The sequence below is a fragment of the Anolis carolinensis genome, chromosome 1, assembly GCF_035594765.1.
Source record: "Anolis carolinensis isolate JA03-04 chromosome 1, rAnoCar3.1.pri, whole genome shotgun sequence".
NCBI lineage: Eukaryota > Metazoa > Chordata > Lepidosauria > Squamata > Dactyloidae > Anolis > Anolis carolinensis.
Window position 1 is genome coordinate 362,337,149 of NC_085841.1, and position 16,257 is coordinate 362,353,405.

Sequence of the window (16,257 nt, forward strand, 5' to 3'; positions counted from 1 at the left end):
GTCTTTCCCTGTGATTGCTCTGATCACAGACGGAACTCTCTTCAAAACATTCCCTCCTTTTTCATCCAGCTAGCTCCGCCCCTTTCTTGCTAGCTTCGAAATAGTTACATTTCTACAGAAGCAGCTATGCTTCTATGGCAACCTGCCTCAGAATGCTGAGCTGGCTACTATCCGCCACACACTGGTAACTCTAATACTTACCCATTCCAAACATATACCTATAATTAAACATAACATCTGTAAACCAAAGTGCGTACTTCATTACACAAGGTGGTAAAACAGATGTGCTTTTTTGACAGAAGTGACATAGTTTTCTTGGTTCTCACTGGGAAGGGGACGGTCTGACAAAAGATGCTCTCAACATTTATCTTTGTGTGTCTTTTTCCCATTCAGGCCACCTGCGCCATCTACGAAGTCCTCTCTGTTCTGGAAGATGAAGACGTCCTCCAGGAGCTCTTCCCAGACCTGCTTTATGCTCTCTTGTGGCAGGTCAGCAAGACACTGGGGCAGAGAATGCCTTTCTGCGGGGGACGCCGGAGGCTCTTCCGAAGGGAACAGCAGGTCTCAGAGGGCAACCCTTGCCGGTAAGGTGCCTTCCTTTCCGTACTCACATTGCTAAACAAAAGTCATATTCAAGGTGGAGCCGACTTGTTTTCTGCTGCTCCAGAGATAGGACACAGAGTGATAGATTCAAAGAAGTTTCAGGAATAGAGGTTTCACCTAAACATTAGGAAGAACTTCCTACTCTGGTTTTTAAGCATTTAACTAGATTTCGTTCGGGTTAACCTCACTTTTACTGCTATGGGATCATGGGACCTGTAGTTTTATAAAGCTTTTAGTCTTCTTGGAATCCATTCTGAGTCCTCTTGGAGAGATAGAGCAGAATATAAGGGATAGGGGCCGAGCTGTGGCACAGGCTGGTTAGCACCTTGACGTGGTGAGGGGGCTTGCGTGTTCCAATGAACCTGCAGGCACAACCACACGAGTCACACACTCCCAGGAGTGGCCACAGGGGAGGATCCAGACCAAGAACAATCTGAAGACGCAAAGATCTCAACAGCGGAGCGGGCGGAAGATAACATGGTACATGTTACAACCGCTGTGAAGGCGGAAGAAGGCTGCAACAGACTGAGAAGCCACTGCTGGGTCCTCAATCTGTGAAGACTCTGTGTTGACCGGCCATGCACCGACCTCCACACATAAAAAAAAAATCACGCACAGGCGTCTTCCAAGAAATGGAGGACCATCATCCTCGAACTAGGAGGGATCGCTTAAGTAAGTAAGTAAGGTTAGCAGCCAGCTGCAATAAATCACTCTGACCAAGAGGTCATGAGTTCGAGGCCAGCCCGTTTCGGGGTGAGCACCTGACAATTAAAAATAAAAAATATATAGCTCCTGCTCGTTGCTGACCTAAGCAACCCAAAAGATAGTTGCACCTATCTAGTAGGAAATTTAGGTACCACTTATATGTGGAGAGGCTAATTTACGACACCATAAAAATCATCCAGCCGCCGTTGGAATGAGGAAGTTGCCATTGCAGTGGATGATGAAGCAGCTGATCCCCCTGTGGCCGGAATCAAACATACCCTCAGGAAGCTGGAAGCTGGAGAAGGTTTAAATTGCCTCTGTGTCTGTCTCTGTCTCTGTTCTATGTTATATGGCATTGAATGTTTGCCTTATATGTGTACCATGTGATCTGCCCTGAGTTCCCTTCGGGGTGAGAAGGGTGGAATATAAATACTGCAAATAAATAAATAAATAAATAAATAAAAAGTTATTATTATTATTATTATTATTATTATTATTATTATTATTATTATTATTATTATCTGCCAAAGTGTGCTGGTCCCCCACCAAACTACAACTCCCACGATTTCATAGCATTGAGCATTAGCAGTTGAAGTGACGTCAAATTTCATGTGAGTCAAGCTTGCTGTTCTTGAGACTAGGATATAGGGTGATTGAAACATTAAGGTGAACTTCCTTATTGTCAGAGTATACAAGTTATTTTGAGTCCCGTGGAGTCTCCGTCTCTGGAAGTTTTTTTAATAGAGACTGGATGGCCATCTTTTAGAAGTGCTTGGATTGTGTTTTCCTGTATGGTAGAAGGGGGTTGGACTAGATGGCCATTGGAGTTTCTTCCAGTTGTGATATCTATGTGTCTTGGTTTTGCACCAAAACATATCTCTCTGGGTAGCCTGGAGCTGCACCCACTTCTGGCACAAAATCAGCTCTGAATTCTAAATACTCCTTCCTAAACTACAAATGCCAGGATTCCAAGGGATAGGACCATGATAGTCAAGGTGGAATAATTGTGCTATAATTGCGTAGTGTGATGGGCCCCTTGCCTTTGTGATCAGTTTTAGCCACATGAGGCATTCTTTCTGTCTTGGACGAGGGTTGTTACTACATCAAGCTGCCATGGAGGTTTTTTTTTGGCAATGAATATTTGGTAGAAACAGACAGAAGTAAGATGACTTTTATCAACAGCTGGTATTTGTTGTCACACTGAAGAATGAATTACATAAACCAGGAAGATGTCTGTTGCATTGCCTCCTCACAAGACAGTTTGTTGTCACACATGCTTGTATTATTCCTGAAATATCCATCTGTTCTGTTTTGTTTGAGGCAGCTAATACTAGGCCATTTTTTCTTATTATTTTATTTGATTTATTCATTTAGCTGGTTGGATGTTTGCAATATCAGACTGTCACTCATTGCATCTTTCTTGACTCTACTTTCCACAAATATTCTGGAATTAATAATGTACATATTCAGTAAAAACAGTGAAACAAATCTATATACAGTAGAGTCTCACTTATCCAACACTCGCTTATCCAACGTTCTGGATTATCCAATGCATTTTTGTAGTCAATGTTTTCAATACATCGTGATATTTTGGTGCTAAATTTGTAAATACAGTAATTACTACATAGCATTACTGCGTATTGAACTACTTTTTCTGTCAAATTTGTTGTATAACATGATGTTTTGGTGCTTAATTTGTAAAATCATAACCTAATTTGATGTTTAATAGGCTTTTCCTTAATGCCTCCTTATTATCCAACATATTCGCTTATCCAACATTCTGCCGGCCCGTTTATGTTGGATAAGTGAGACTCTACTGTACATGTATATAAGTATGAACTGTAGGGGCCCTAGGTAGCGCAGCAGGTTAAACCACTGAGCTGCTGAACTTGCTGAGCAAAAGGTCAGTGGTTCAAATCTGGGGAGCAGGGTGAACTCCCACTGTTAGCCCCAGCTTCTGCCAACGTAGCAGTTCGAAAACATGCAAATGTGAGTAGATCAATAGGTACTGCTTCAGCAGAAAGGTAACAGTGCTCCATGCAGTCATGCTGGCCACACGACCTTGGAGGTGTCTGTGGACAACTCTGGCTCTTCAGCTTAGAAATAGAGATGAGCACCAATCCCCAGAATCAGACACAGCTAGACTTAATGTTACCTTTACCTTAAGCATGAACCAATACAATACTTCCTAACATACAAAAATATTCTCATAAGTTGGCCATTTAGATTCTGTCTGCTCTTGGAAGCTAAGCGAGATCAGATCTGGATAGCTTTTGGATGGGAAACAACCCACAAATGCCTACCGCTGTGGGCTCTATTTCAGGGAAAGGAACTGACCAAACCACCTATGCACTTGTTTTAAAAATGTATGAAATTAATGGGCCACCATAAGTCAATAGGCGTGTTGAAGATACACAGATACACAGACACACAATATCCAGCCATGGTCTCTTTCCTGCAAATGCTGCGGGCTAAAATGTCCAGATCATTAAGGTGAATTTTGAGCACTGTCACTCCCAGACTCCCCCAGCCAGAAAGACAGCGAAGGATATTAAGTGCTGTAGTCTCTTTTTCTGAGGAAGCAATTGGCAAAACCACTTCTGAGAATTCTTTGCCAAATAAAAACACTATGAAACTCATGAAGTCGCCATTAAGTCGAAAGGCAACTTGAAGACACACACTCATGCTTGTTAAACAACTGGCTGACTTTTATTTTCTACTGCCTGTAGCCTTCCCTTTTGTTTGTCATTTCTCTGGTGGATCTTCTGAAACCCTTTCTGTGCTCTTTCCTCATTCAGACTTTCCGTGGCAAGCCTGAAGGCTCTGATTTTGAAAGTTACCTCTGATCCATCACTTGCAGAAATTGGCGAGGTGAATGTCTGGGCCTTACTCAGAGATCCAGAAACCCACCAGAAAGGCGTTTGTGTGCTGACCAGGTAAGCAACATTGCAATGACTACTATAATAATGATATGGAATGGCCAAAATCTAGGTTTTTGTCTACTATTTCTTGGATAACTTGAGGGGCATCCATGTTTCAAGTTTCTACAGGCCTTACTTCACCACAATCATTCCTTGCAGCTATAGATGTTGATGTTGTCTATGGTCATCTGTAGTGAACCTTACCTATTAGGCCTGGGATGAAGCCTTGGTAACAGTGAGTGAGGCAGCCTCCATTTTGTTGAGGAATGCCAGGCAGCCATCTTGAGGGTGGTTAGAAAGGGGGAGGAGCTTAGAGAGAGATTCTTAGGATTGGCCAACCAGAGCAGATGGGAGGAGCCAAGTCTTAGAGTTCCAGGGAAAAAAAGCTCCAGGGAGTTCTGTTTGAGGATTTGAAGAGAGCAGTTTGGTTTTGGAGTTTGGAGAGTGTGTGTGTGAGAGAGAACTGAAAGCTGTGGAAACTGACAGGCTAGTTCAGGCAGTTTGGATCTCTTGGGGAGAAAGATAACTCAAGGGATTGACTCTCACTACTGGGCTGGTTAATAGAAGGACTCTAGGTTAGAGTTAATTAACAACCCAGGGGAACTCGTGACTATTCTCAGCAAATAGAGTGAGGGTTTTTGTGACCAATAGATAGATTGGTTGGTTGGAACTGTTTGAAACTAAGTGAAGTAAATCTGAGACATACAACTAAGTTAAGCTGAAGAACGTCTGTAACCGATTACGCTTATGAACCTCTCTGAAGTAATCATTTACCTGTTTTTAAGAAAATAAATTGTTATTCTGTTTTCAACTTTCAAGTGCCTCCACAGTGTATATTTTCCATCGGGAAGACTTAATAAAAGTTCCAGCAGTACAACAATAAAATACCACAGAAAAGCCTCATAGTGAACATCAGTTTGGGAGCCAGGGGTAGAAACAGTGTGGGCAGGGAATGGGAGAAATTTGCCTCAGACACATTTAACAACAAAAATCCTAAAGACATTTTAGGTTGGTGGCAGCTACCATTTTAAAAGAAAATCTGTTATAATTAGCCTCTCCCCGCTCACTCATTTCCGTTATATTGGTGGCAGCAGTGGGATATTATAAAAGACTCCCCCCTGCCTCAATTTGCATTATATCATCCTACCATTCATTTTCTCTTCCAGTCGACTGTTTCAGAATGGATTGCTGACCCCCAAGGCCATCCAAAATGTCCTCCCCTGGATGAATTCGGAATCTGAAAAGCTTAAGCTGACGGGAATTGCCTTCTTTACAGAGGTAAGACCAGAGCACGATGAGAAAGGAGCGATCTCCTTTGCTTTTGGAGAACAATGCCCTTTACGCTTGCATACATATATTTGTGGGAGTCCCTGCGTGTATCATTTTGGAGTGTTTGTATCTCAAAACCATGGAGGATAGCTTTTATTTCCGGTCTGTTGAGCAATTCTTGTGCAAAATCAAATTGTAAACGGGAATCGTGCCAGTGTGTTAAACAAGCATGAGACTCTTAAAATGGGTCCTGCCATTGCACACCCATCTTGCTTTGTGCTGATGAACAGCATGATAGCAACTGCTGTTGTCATGCCAATCCTTTCTATGAAGGGATTTCTATCGATATGTGAGAGGCTAATTGAGATTTATTCACCTTTTTCATCTCAATTCATCTCCTTTTTTATTTTTTTAAAATATATATTTTTATTAGGGAAAATAAAAAAGAGGGGGGAAGGGGTATTTTTCTTTTACAAGTAAAGTGGGAGAACAATAGAGGTGATAGAATAGTAGGAAAAATCTATAAGGGAATGCAGTAAGTGTGGGTAGATGTTTCAGGTATGGTAGGTGATGGAAAAGGTAGGAGGGTAGGAATGGGACAAGGGGTAGGATGGTTGGGAGAGGGGGGTTCTTGACTTCCCAATCTTCATCTTTGTGTATTCTTCTAGTTTGTTGTATTGTTGATATTTATCTTTCTTTATTTTGTCCTTTCCTTTTTCTTTAGTCTGATTCGTGTTCCTTCCTTCTTAAATTTAATTTCTCCGTTGCTTAATTATCTGGCACTGATAAATGCCTTCTTAGTCTTTGAACAATCTCCAGTCTGTTGGAGTCTCAGGTCACTCTGCGCCGGGCTGTGGCGCAGCTGGCTAGTAACCAGCTGCTATAAATCACTACTAACCGAGAGGTCATGAGTTCGAAGCCCGGGTCGGGTTAAGCCTCCGACCATTAATAGCCCTGGCTTGCTGTTGACCTATGCAGCCCCGAAAGACAGTTGCACCTGTCAATTAGGGAAATTTAGGGACGCTTTATGCGGGGAGGCTAATTTACAACACCATAAAACTGCCAGCAAAACACGAGGAAAAGAATGCGGAAGTACAGCCACTACTGGATGGTGAAGCAACAGTTCCCCCTGTGGCCGGAATCGTGAAGCTGGAAAAATGTTAAAAATGCCTCTGAGTCTGTCTAATGTATGTTGTTTGTCTGTTGGCATTGAATGTTTGCCATATATGTGTTCATTGTAATCCGCCCTGAGTCCCCTTCGGGGTGAGAAGAGCGGAATATAAATACTGTAAATAAATAAATAAATAAATAAAAACATTAATCTGTCCATCTCCATTATTTCCAAAATTTTATTTCATCAATGTTCTATACTTAGTATTTCCTCAAATTTTCATTTCTTCACATACATTATTCTTGCTGTAATTCTTCAGTTCCTTATATTTATCCCAATTCATCTTCGTCTTCATCCACCTTATCGAGATTCGGAGTGTCTTGTTCCATATCCGTCTTTTCACTTTCAGGTGGATGGAACTGGGGTTTCTTGGGTTTTTCCTTTCCTTTATTTTCTCTCTGGCCGGGTGGATTGTGATCTATATCTTTCTTCAGTTTCTTATAAAAATCTTTTGCCTTATCTTCTGTTGTTAGCCAAAGTCTTTGATCTCTGTATGTTACCATGAGTCCTTCAGACTTCTCCCATCTGAACCTGATTTGTAGTTTCTTAAGTTCTTCTGTTAAGAACATGTATTTTCTTCTTTTATACAGTGTTATCCTTGGGAGTTCTTTTAGGATGGCTATCTTTTTTTCTTTGTAGAAAGTTGGCTTTGTACTGTTCTGTCTCAGAATTTCTTCCTTCTGAAGACCTGGCAATCTGTTCAATCTCACGGGAAATAAATTCTCATCAGTCAGTTGTCTGCCAATCCCAACAGTTCAGAGCTTTATTGAAGTTATTTATAGCTATGTACATAAGCGCAGCTAACACACATTGTCTGGCAGAATTGATGGTGACCAGCAAAGAAGCTTATCAGTAAAACTTGTCACCTCCCATATTCCATTCCTAGTGACTTATGTCCGGCTACCTAAGCGGAAGCTGAATTAATGTCACTCTAGGCAGTAAATCTAATTCTATGCAGTTAACCATTCCTCTGCTGGAATGCTTACCGAAGCACCACACACTTACTTTAACAATGAGTGGACATTTCACACACTATATTAACCATTACTCTGACAATTTCAGAAATCAGAAAGTTTTTTTAGCTTATCACAGCTGCTGGGACTTAATGCCTCTCAATCTATGGATTGCCCCTTTTCAGAAATGCTCCCACATTTATGTATTTTTCCAGAAGAATTGCACATCTCCGAGAGTTGAAATTCTTGAGAGATTGGGTCTTCGTAGTTCATTACTTCAGCGTTTTCCAAATTCACTTAAAATAACACTTAAAATATTAATAAAAATAAAGATACATCTTACAAGTGCAAACCTTTTCCTATTTTGTGTGTTCTGCAACAGGGAGGTGAATTTTTGATTGGCAATCCTTGTTTGCATCAGCTAAAACTTTGGCAAAATGAACAAAGGAGCTCACAAAGAGTAAGAAAACCCTCAATCAAGATGGGAAATAACTATTACCCATGAAACTGAACAATTACTTGAATTAAAAAAAAATTAAAAGGGAGCAAATGGGGCAAAAGTGGAAAGTTGTGGCTTTGCAAGCACAAGGTGTTCACTGGACACAGAATGGGAAGCAGTTTGGGGACTGGGAAGTGAAACAGTTCAAAGTGAGGCAATGATAAATCCCTGTCTCCAAACTCACGGCAAGAGCACTTTGCACTTACTGCACTGCCTGAAAACACTTCGAACACAGGAAGCACTTTCTGAAGTCTAAAAACAGGTTTCCTCCATCTGTTGAAAAGTACAGTCTGGAAATGAGTTGCAGACTGGTTTGTTGTTATGTTTTCCGGGCTGTTTGGCCGTGTTCCAGAAGTATTCTCTCCTGACATTTCGCCCACATCTATGGCAGGCATCCTCAGAGGTTGTGAGGTGTGGAGAAACTAAGCAAGGAAGGTTTATATAACTGTAGAAGTTCCCAGCCTTGCATCCTGGCCTGGGGGAATCCTTTGTTCAGAGTCATTAGCTGCCCCTGATTGATTCGTGTCTGGAATTCTTCTGTTTTCAGAGTGCTGCTCCTTATTTACTGTTCTGAACAAAGGATTCCCCCAGGCCAGGATGCAAGGCTGGGAAGACCATTTAATCCTAACAAAGATAATTAATTACAACATTCACACTGGCCTCCAACAGACAAGAGTTCTTCCCTCCACCCAGGAACTCCTACAGATATATAAACCTTCCTTGCTCAGTTTCTCCATACCTCACAACCTCTGAGGATGCCTGCCATAGATGTGCGTGAAACATCAGGAGAGAATACTTCTGGAACATGGCCATACAACAACCCTGTGATCCTGGCCATGAAAGCCTTCAACAACACTTTGAGTTGCAGACTGCTTTGAAGTGCTCTAACAATGACACCATACAGTGTGAGTGCTTTAATTTCTTGTTAAGGAGCTCCCAATGCATGCTACAAGCCTTGTATGATTATTCCTTAAATTCCTCTAGAGAAGTGCTGGGAAATTTGAGCCCAATGTACTGTATATACTCGAATATAAGCCTAGTTTTTCAGCCCTATTTTAGGACTGAAAAAAAAACCTCCTCGGCTTATACTCCTGGTGGGCTTATATTCAGGTCGGCTTATACAGGGGAGCCTTTGCACAACTCCACCTTGTGCGCCAGCTGCGCCCGTTCCTTGGGAGGTCTGACTTGGCCACGGTGGTCCACGCTCTGGTTACAGCTTGTTTGGACTACTGCAACGCTCTCTACGTGGGGCTGCCTTTGAAGACGGCTCGGAAGCTCCAACTAGTACAACGGGCGGCAGCCAGACTAATAACAGGAGCGGCTTACAGGGAGCGTACTACTCCCATGCTGAGCCAGCTCCACTGGCTGCCAATATGCTACTGAGCCCAATTCAAAGTGCTGGTTTTGACCTACAAAGCCCTAAATGGTTCTGGCCCATCTTACCTGTCCGAACGTATTTCCCCCCATGAGCCTTCTAGAACTCTTAGATCATTGGGGGAGGCCCTGCTCTCGGTCCCACCAGCCTCGCAGGTAAGGCTGGTGGGAAAGAGGGACAGGGCCTTCTCGGTGGTGGCTCCTCAGCTGTGGAACACCCTCCCCAGCAACATACGGCAGATACCAACTCTCCTAGGCTTCACAAGCTTTTAATGAATAAGAACATGGACTTTACATGACCTGTACGAAGACCTGAGGATTCTGGATGAATGGATTTTAATCTTGAACATTCTTAAAATTTTATATAATGTGATTTTATTTTGTAATGGTACCTGTTTTATATGAACTGTTGTTTTGTAGATTGTTTTATATGAATTGTTGTTTTTACATTGTTTTTAGGCATTGAATTTTTGCCTATTTACTGTAAGCCGCTTTGAGTCTCCTTGGAGAGAAAGGCGGGGTAAAAGTGATGTAAATAAATAAAATAAATAAATAAATACTCAAGTATATATGGTATATTTATTATTTTTCTCCATTATTGGTATTGTTACATTTATTATTTTACTCTATTATTACATTTATTATTTTACTGCATTTATTATTATTATTACATTTATTATTTCACTATTATTATTAAAAGGATACATAAAGCACATTTACATTGAAGAAGATGAAAATAATGATTTAATCAGAGTTGAACAGTCATATCTTAAATTACAGTTTGATGTAAAGATTCAAAAACATTTAAACTACTGATGCCTCAATTAATGTAATTTTATTGGTATCTCGGCTTATACTGGAGTCAATTTTTCCCCAGTTTTTTTGTGGTAAATTTAAGTGCCTCGGCTTATATTCGGGTCGGCTTATACTCGAGTATATACGGTAGATCACTTGCATTCAGCTCAAAGTTGCAGATGCAAAACTGTGCATGGAATGCCATCATGCACATGTTGCAATTCATGAATGCATCATGACATGCAGTTGCAACTATTTGATCACCAAGTTACATCCACTGTCCTTTCCATTGGATCACTTCTCTAATGTGCAACATGAACACTTTCGATTCCTGCAGGTGATTCAGGATCCCATGCTAAGAGAGAGGGAGCAACTGAGATCGATCCTTACGACCCTGCTACAGAGAGCAGGAGACCAGCATCCAGGCATCCGACGGATGGCCCTCAAAGGCCTTGGCAACATTGTCCTTGTGGCACCTGACAAGGTAAATCTTGCTCTTTTAAGTAAAATGCCACATTTGCAACTGGTCTTGGGTGGATTTGGCCAATTCCTAGTGAGGAAAAAAATCATCCTGGGGTCTTTGATGAACTTCAGAAGTTGGATTTCGCCATTCCAAGGGTTCACCTGTGGGCAACACTGTCAGAGTATTTGCAGCGCAGCAGTAGTTGGATGGAAGCTGTGGAGCGCAGAACGAAGAGACACTCAGAGATGTTGGTAAAACTATTTACAAAGTTTTACTGTATCAACAGAAACAGACTAACAGATGACAGATGAACATAGGACTCAAACTCTAGGCAGACAGAACTCAACTCCTACCGTGTTTCCCCGAAAATAAGACAGTGTCTTATATTAATTTTTGCTCCCAAAGATGCTCTAGGTCTTATTTTCAGGGGATGTCTTATTTTTCCATGAAGAAGAATTCACATTTATTATTGAACAAAAAAATTGAACATTTATTGCATTGAATTGCATTGGTGGTTGTTTGATATTATTACTGTTGTATAAACCTTTGTTTTAACTTCTGTTTTATCATCTTCTTGTGTTTTAAACTGTGTATATTGTCAGTGTATTTGCGCTGTTACTTTTGTAACATTGTGAGCCGCCCAGAGTCCCCACGGGGAGATGGTGGCGGAGTATAAATAAAGTATTATTATTATTATTATTATTATTATTATTATTATTATTATTATTATTATATACTGTACAGTAGTTATCATAAACCAGCATAACCAGACAAACTGTGAATCCTATCAAGAATTTCTTGTTACCTATATTTCCATGTACATTTTATGATATGTACATTTACCGATCCTGCATGCTCTGGTGTTCTGTTCGTTGGGTATGCTACCAAACAAAAACTTTGCTAGGTCTTACTTTCAGGGGAGGCCTTATATTTAGCAATTCAGCAAAACCTCTACTAGGTCTTATTTTCTGGGGATGTCTTATTTTAGGGGAAACAGGATAGGCAGACAGAACTCAACTGAACTCAGAACTGAACTGACACAATCAGTAATGCACAAATACTTGTGTCTGGATACTCCCTAGTTCCAGCCACACATCAAGGTCATCATAGCTTCTTGGCAATTAACTCTTTCCACACTATGGTACATTCTGGATGATGCAATCAGTTGCAATACAATTATGGCACAAATTGCATTTAAACACTATCAATACACAAATCCCACATTAACAAACACTTTGTCTCCTCTGCCTTTAAGAGGCCCTTGTCAATCCTCAGCATCTCAGGTGCATCCAATGTGTCCACTCAGGTTAAAAAACAGAAGAAGACCATTGTGGCGATTCTCCTTGGCGCTTTGTACGATGCCAAGGTGGTCCTTGAGAGTCTGGAGATGCTTGCCCTGGTTCTTCCTCGGTTGAAACAGAAGGAAGTGAGTTTCCTCTTCAAAGACATCACGCTGAAGACTACCACCTACATGTCTGACGTAAGATAACCATAACAGAACTCCTCTTCACCTCACTGAACTCTATTTAGCAGTCTTTTCTTACAGAGTAGACCTTTTGTTCCATTTCTCTACTCAAGATTTTGTCCATCTTCTTCCTTTTTGTTACTGTTTTCTGTATAGATGCATGGTACCTATTCATGTATAAGTTGGGTTCATGCATATATTGGGGGCAGATCTTGAGACCAAAACTTATAACTTATGGATAAGTTGAAGATCATTCTGCAAAGAAGGGAAACCACTATCCTTGGCTATTGTCATTTCCCACCCTAGTATTCAGAAAGGCTTTTGCCACAACTCAGAAAAGTGGATGCTCCCTTTGGGATGGAAGTTAGGGTATAGTATTAATTCTTATAAAAATGAACAATCTCCTTTTCTAAATATAGTGGCAAAGCCCCAGAGAACATGGACCACTGACTGTACATAAAAGAAGTCTAAGCATGGAGTAATTTCGTGGTCTCACTTTCTGTTATTCCAATGCATTTCTTGCATATTAAGGGGGAATTGTTTCCTTGTGTGCAGGACAACACTGATCTTCGCAAGGCCGCATTGCACCTTTTTGGAGTCCTGGCGGAATGGACAAAGCTCAGGTACAAAAGATTTTTTATTGAGCAGGTCAGGAAGAGCTTGGTACCACTCCTCATCCACCAGCGTGACCCCAGCCCCAAGGTCTCTGAGGTAAGTTGTGCTGGAAATTGTGAAAGTGTCCAACTGTGGGGGCAAAAGTGGTTTCCATCTTCCACCAAAGTCTCTACTGCTTTCACATCATCAACTAGTAATTCCCTCTTGGTGAGACTCAGATGTAACTGACACTCTTGTTGCTTCTGGAAGATATATGTATTCTGGAGTAACTATCCTGGCATACAGGAAAATGCAAAAAGAGTGACAACCACCAAAATTCAAGAAATGCACAGTGCAAGCTTTCGAGGCTTAACCCCTGGCTTCTTCATCAGACAAAGATATTAAAAATCATGTAGGAGAAAAAATGATGAGGATTTTATAGTCCCATACCTGCATTCTGTCTCAAATGTTACTCTGTGGTCAGTTCAAATGGCATGGAGGGGTTTCAGTGAAGTACATTTTCCTTCTTGGCCAGGGATGGAGAAAGGACAAATGGCCTTGCTTACCTGTCTTTTGTTGCCCTTTCCTCCTGGTCCATGCTTAGCCAGTATATTAGATCTTGTTGGCATTCGAATTAAGATTATTTTTTGTACATTAATATGTTTACCTGCTCTTTTTAAATTATTATAAGTTTCCTTGAATCCAATCTCTGGAGAAAGACTGGTATATGTCAGATAGATAGATAGATAGATAGATAGATAGATAGATAGATAGATAGATAGATAGATAGATAGATCATGATAAATAGAATTAACAACAGGTTTCAGGGGCCGAGCTTAGTACAGTGGGTTAAACCGCTAAGATGCAGAAAATCCTGCCGATTGAAAGGTTGGCAGTTCAAGCCTGGGTTGGGGTGAGCACCTGCCATCACCCCCAGCTCCCTGCCCACCTAGCAGATCAAAAGCAGAAGTGAGTAAATAAATAGGTACCGCTTTAAGCAGTGAGGAGATAATAAAAGGCATCAATCAGGACATGCCAGTGATTTGATTGTCTAAGGATGACAAAGCTCCTCGGCAAAGCTCCCCCCCTCCCAGTGGCCGGTGTCGAGCACAGCAATGGAAAAGTTGGGAAAAGCCTTTACCTCTGTTTATGTATTGTCTGTCCTTGTTAATTGCATAACAGCACTGAATGTTTGCCGTATATATGTTCTGTAATCCACCTCAAGTTCCCTTGGGGAGATAGAGCAGGATATAAATAGAGATGATGATGATGATGATTCAGTTCCCATGTTGCTAATTGTTGCTACAAAGTCTATCATCTATCCAGTTATCTCTGTATGTCTGTCTATCTATTGTGTTTGTTTGTGTGTTTGTGCGAGAGAGAGAGGTTTCAAATAAAGTAAAATAAATCAGTTTCTGCTACTAGTTTGTATGCCGTCTTCTTATTCCCTTTTTGCAAGAAGTTCTTCTGAAACAGTTTTCCTGTTTTTCCAGGCCTGCAGAGCTACTTTTCTGAAGTGTGTGCAATTTTTGGCCAAAAGGAAGCTCCGGGGCTACATTGAAGAACTCTACCGTGTCACCAATTTGAACCTCCCGAATCTTCAGGGCCACATCTGTGTGCAAGTGGTGAGACCAAAAGAATGAGATAGAATAAGGCAGTCGGATCTGCTTTAACTGCTATGGCTCAATGCTCTGGAGTTGTAGTTTGGTGTGGCACTAGGCCTCTTTGGCAGGGAAGGCTAAAGACTTTGTCAAACTGCAACTCCTAGGATTGAGCCCTGGCCATTACAGTGGGATCAAACTGCATTCACTCTACACCCAGAGAGAGCATCTTGAATTAACAGAATTAAAAGAAGATATATTCAATACAATTTCAGCAGGGAAAAGGTGGAGGGAGGCTAAACTGCTGAATTATACATTTTGACACTGCATTAATTTTCATGACTCAATCCTATGACATTCTAAGATCTATGGTTTTGTAAAGTATTCATCTTTTTCTGGCTGAGAGACAAATACAAGAAATCCTACAATGCTACAAATCCTAACATTCTATAGGACGGAGCTACTGCAGCTAAAGGCGTGTGAAACTGGTATAAATCTGCAATGTGGGTGGTCACAAAGAAAGGTTTTTTAATTTGACCCCAAGTGGGCAAAATGAGTGGTTTGACCGCCAATGGCTAAAAATCTCAAAACCAATATCTGGCCTCCAGCAGCTTACAACAAAAGGAGACGGGTCATAACTTGGACATTCAGTTCATGCCTTCCCTGTCCATTGGCTCTACTGCCTGGGGCTGATGGTTATTGCTGTCTATCACAAATCATACACCCCTGATATAGAAGAAAAGGAGTAATTTAGCAAACCTTTGCTCTGGAGTTGTCGAAGGCTTTCATGGCTGGAATCACAGAGTAGTTGTGTGTTTTCCGGGCTGTATTGTTCCTTATTTACTGTTCTGATGTAGTTTCCTCCTTTCTGTTGAAATTGTCCAGACAGAGACACCCAAGGAATGCTTTCATTCGTGGACAATTTCATCATAGATTTGATGTGTTTCCTCCACCACAGGCAGGCATCCCAGGGTTCCTTTCTCTCTCCATTGGTGTGGAATTTGCATGACCCCGCCCACTGCCTCTCCCTTAACCCTTTCCTACCCTTTCCTATGGCACACAGCAAACCAACAGGCATTGAATAAATAGTGTTACTATTTATTTATTTATTTATTTATTTACAGTATTTCTATTCCGCCCTTCTCACCCTGAAGGGGACTCAAGGTGGATTACAATGAACATATATATGGCAAACATTCAATGCCATCAGACAAACAACATACAATAAAGACACACACAGAGGCATTTAACATTTCCAGCTTCATGAGGATATGCTCGATTCCGGCCACAGGGGAAGATGTTGCTTCACCATCTACTTGTGACACCGAATACTGTACTTCCTCATTCCTTTTCCGTGTGCTGCTGGCAGTTTTATGGTGTTGTAAATTAGTTACATTAGCGTACCTAAATTTCCTAGTTGACAGTTGCAACTGTCTTTTAGGCTGCTTAGGTAAACAGCAAGCCAGGCTATTTAATGACCGGGGGCTTAACCTGACCCGGGCTTTGAACTCATGACCTCTCGGTCATGAGTGATTTATTGCAGCTGATAACTAGCCAGCTGCTCCACAGCCTGGCCCCTAGTTACTAATTAACTAATTGATATTAGGGTCGGGCTGTGGTGTATCTGGCTAGTAACCAGCTGCAATAAATCACTACTGACCGAGAGGTCATGAGTTCAAAGCCCGGGTCGGGTTAACCCCCCACCATTAAATAGCCTGGCTTGCTGTTGACCTATGCAGCCCCGAAAGACAGTTGCATCTGTCAGCTAGGAAATTTAGGTACGCTTTATGCGGGAGGCTAATTTAACTAATTTACAGCACCATAAAACTGCCAGCAAAACACGA

The 16,257-nt window shown here is 41.4% G+C and overlaps 1 protein-coding gene across 1 annotated transcript in view; it reads left to right on the top strand.

Moving 5' to 3' along the window:
- mroh2b (maestro heat like repeat family member 2B) overlaps window positions 1-16,257 on the top strand; it is an 81,253-nt gene that overhangs the window by 58,660 nt on the left and 6,336 nt on the right. The window contains exons 33-39 of the mRNA XM_008120824.3: window positions 394-584; window positions 4,107-4,244; window positions 5,396-5,507; window positions 10,628-10,774; window positions 12,060-12,233; window positions 12,774-12,929; window positions 14,306-14,437. Coding sequence (XP_008119031.2) covers window positions 394-584; window positions 4,107-4,244; window positions 5,396-5,507; window positions 10,628-10,774; window positions 12,060-12,233; window positions 12,774-12,929; window positions 14,306-14,437 — 1,050 coding nt within the window. The remainder of the gene's footprint in view (window positions 1-393; window positions 585-4,106; window positions 4,245-5,395; window positions 5,508-10,627; window positions 10,775-12,059; window positions 12,234-12,773; window positions 12,930-14,305; window positions 14,438-16,257) is intronic.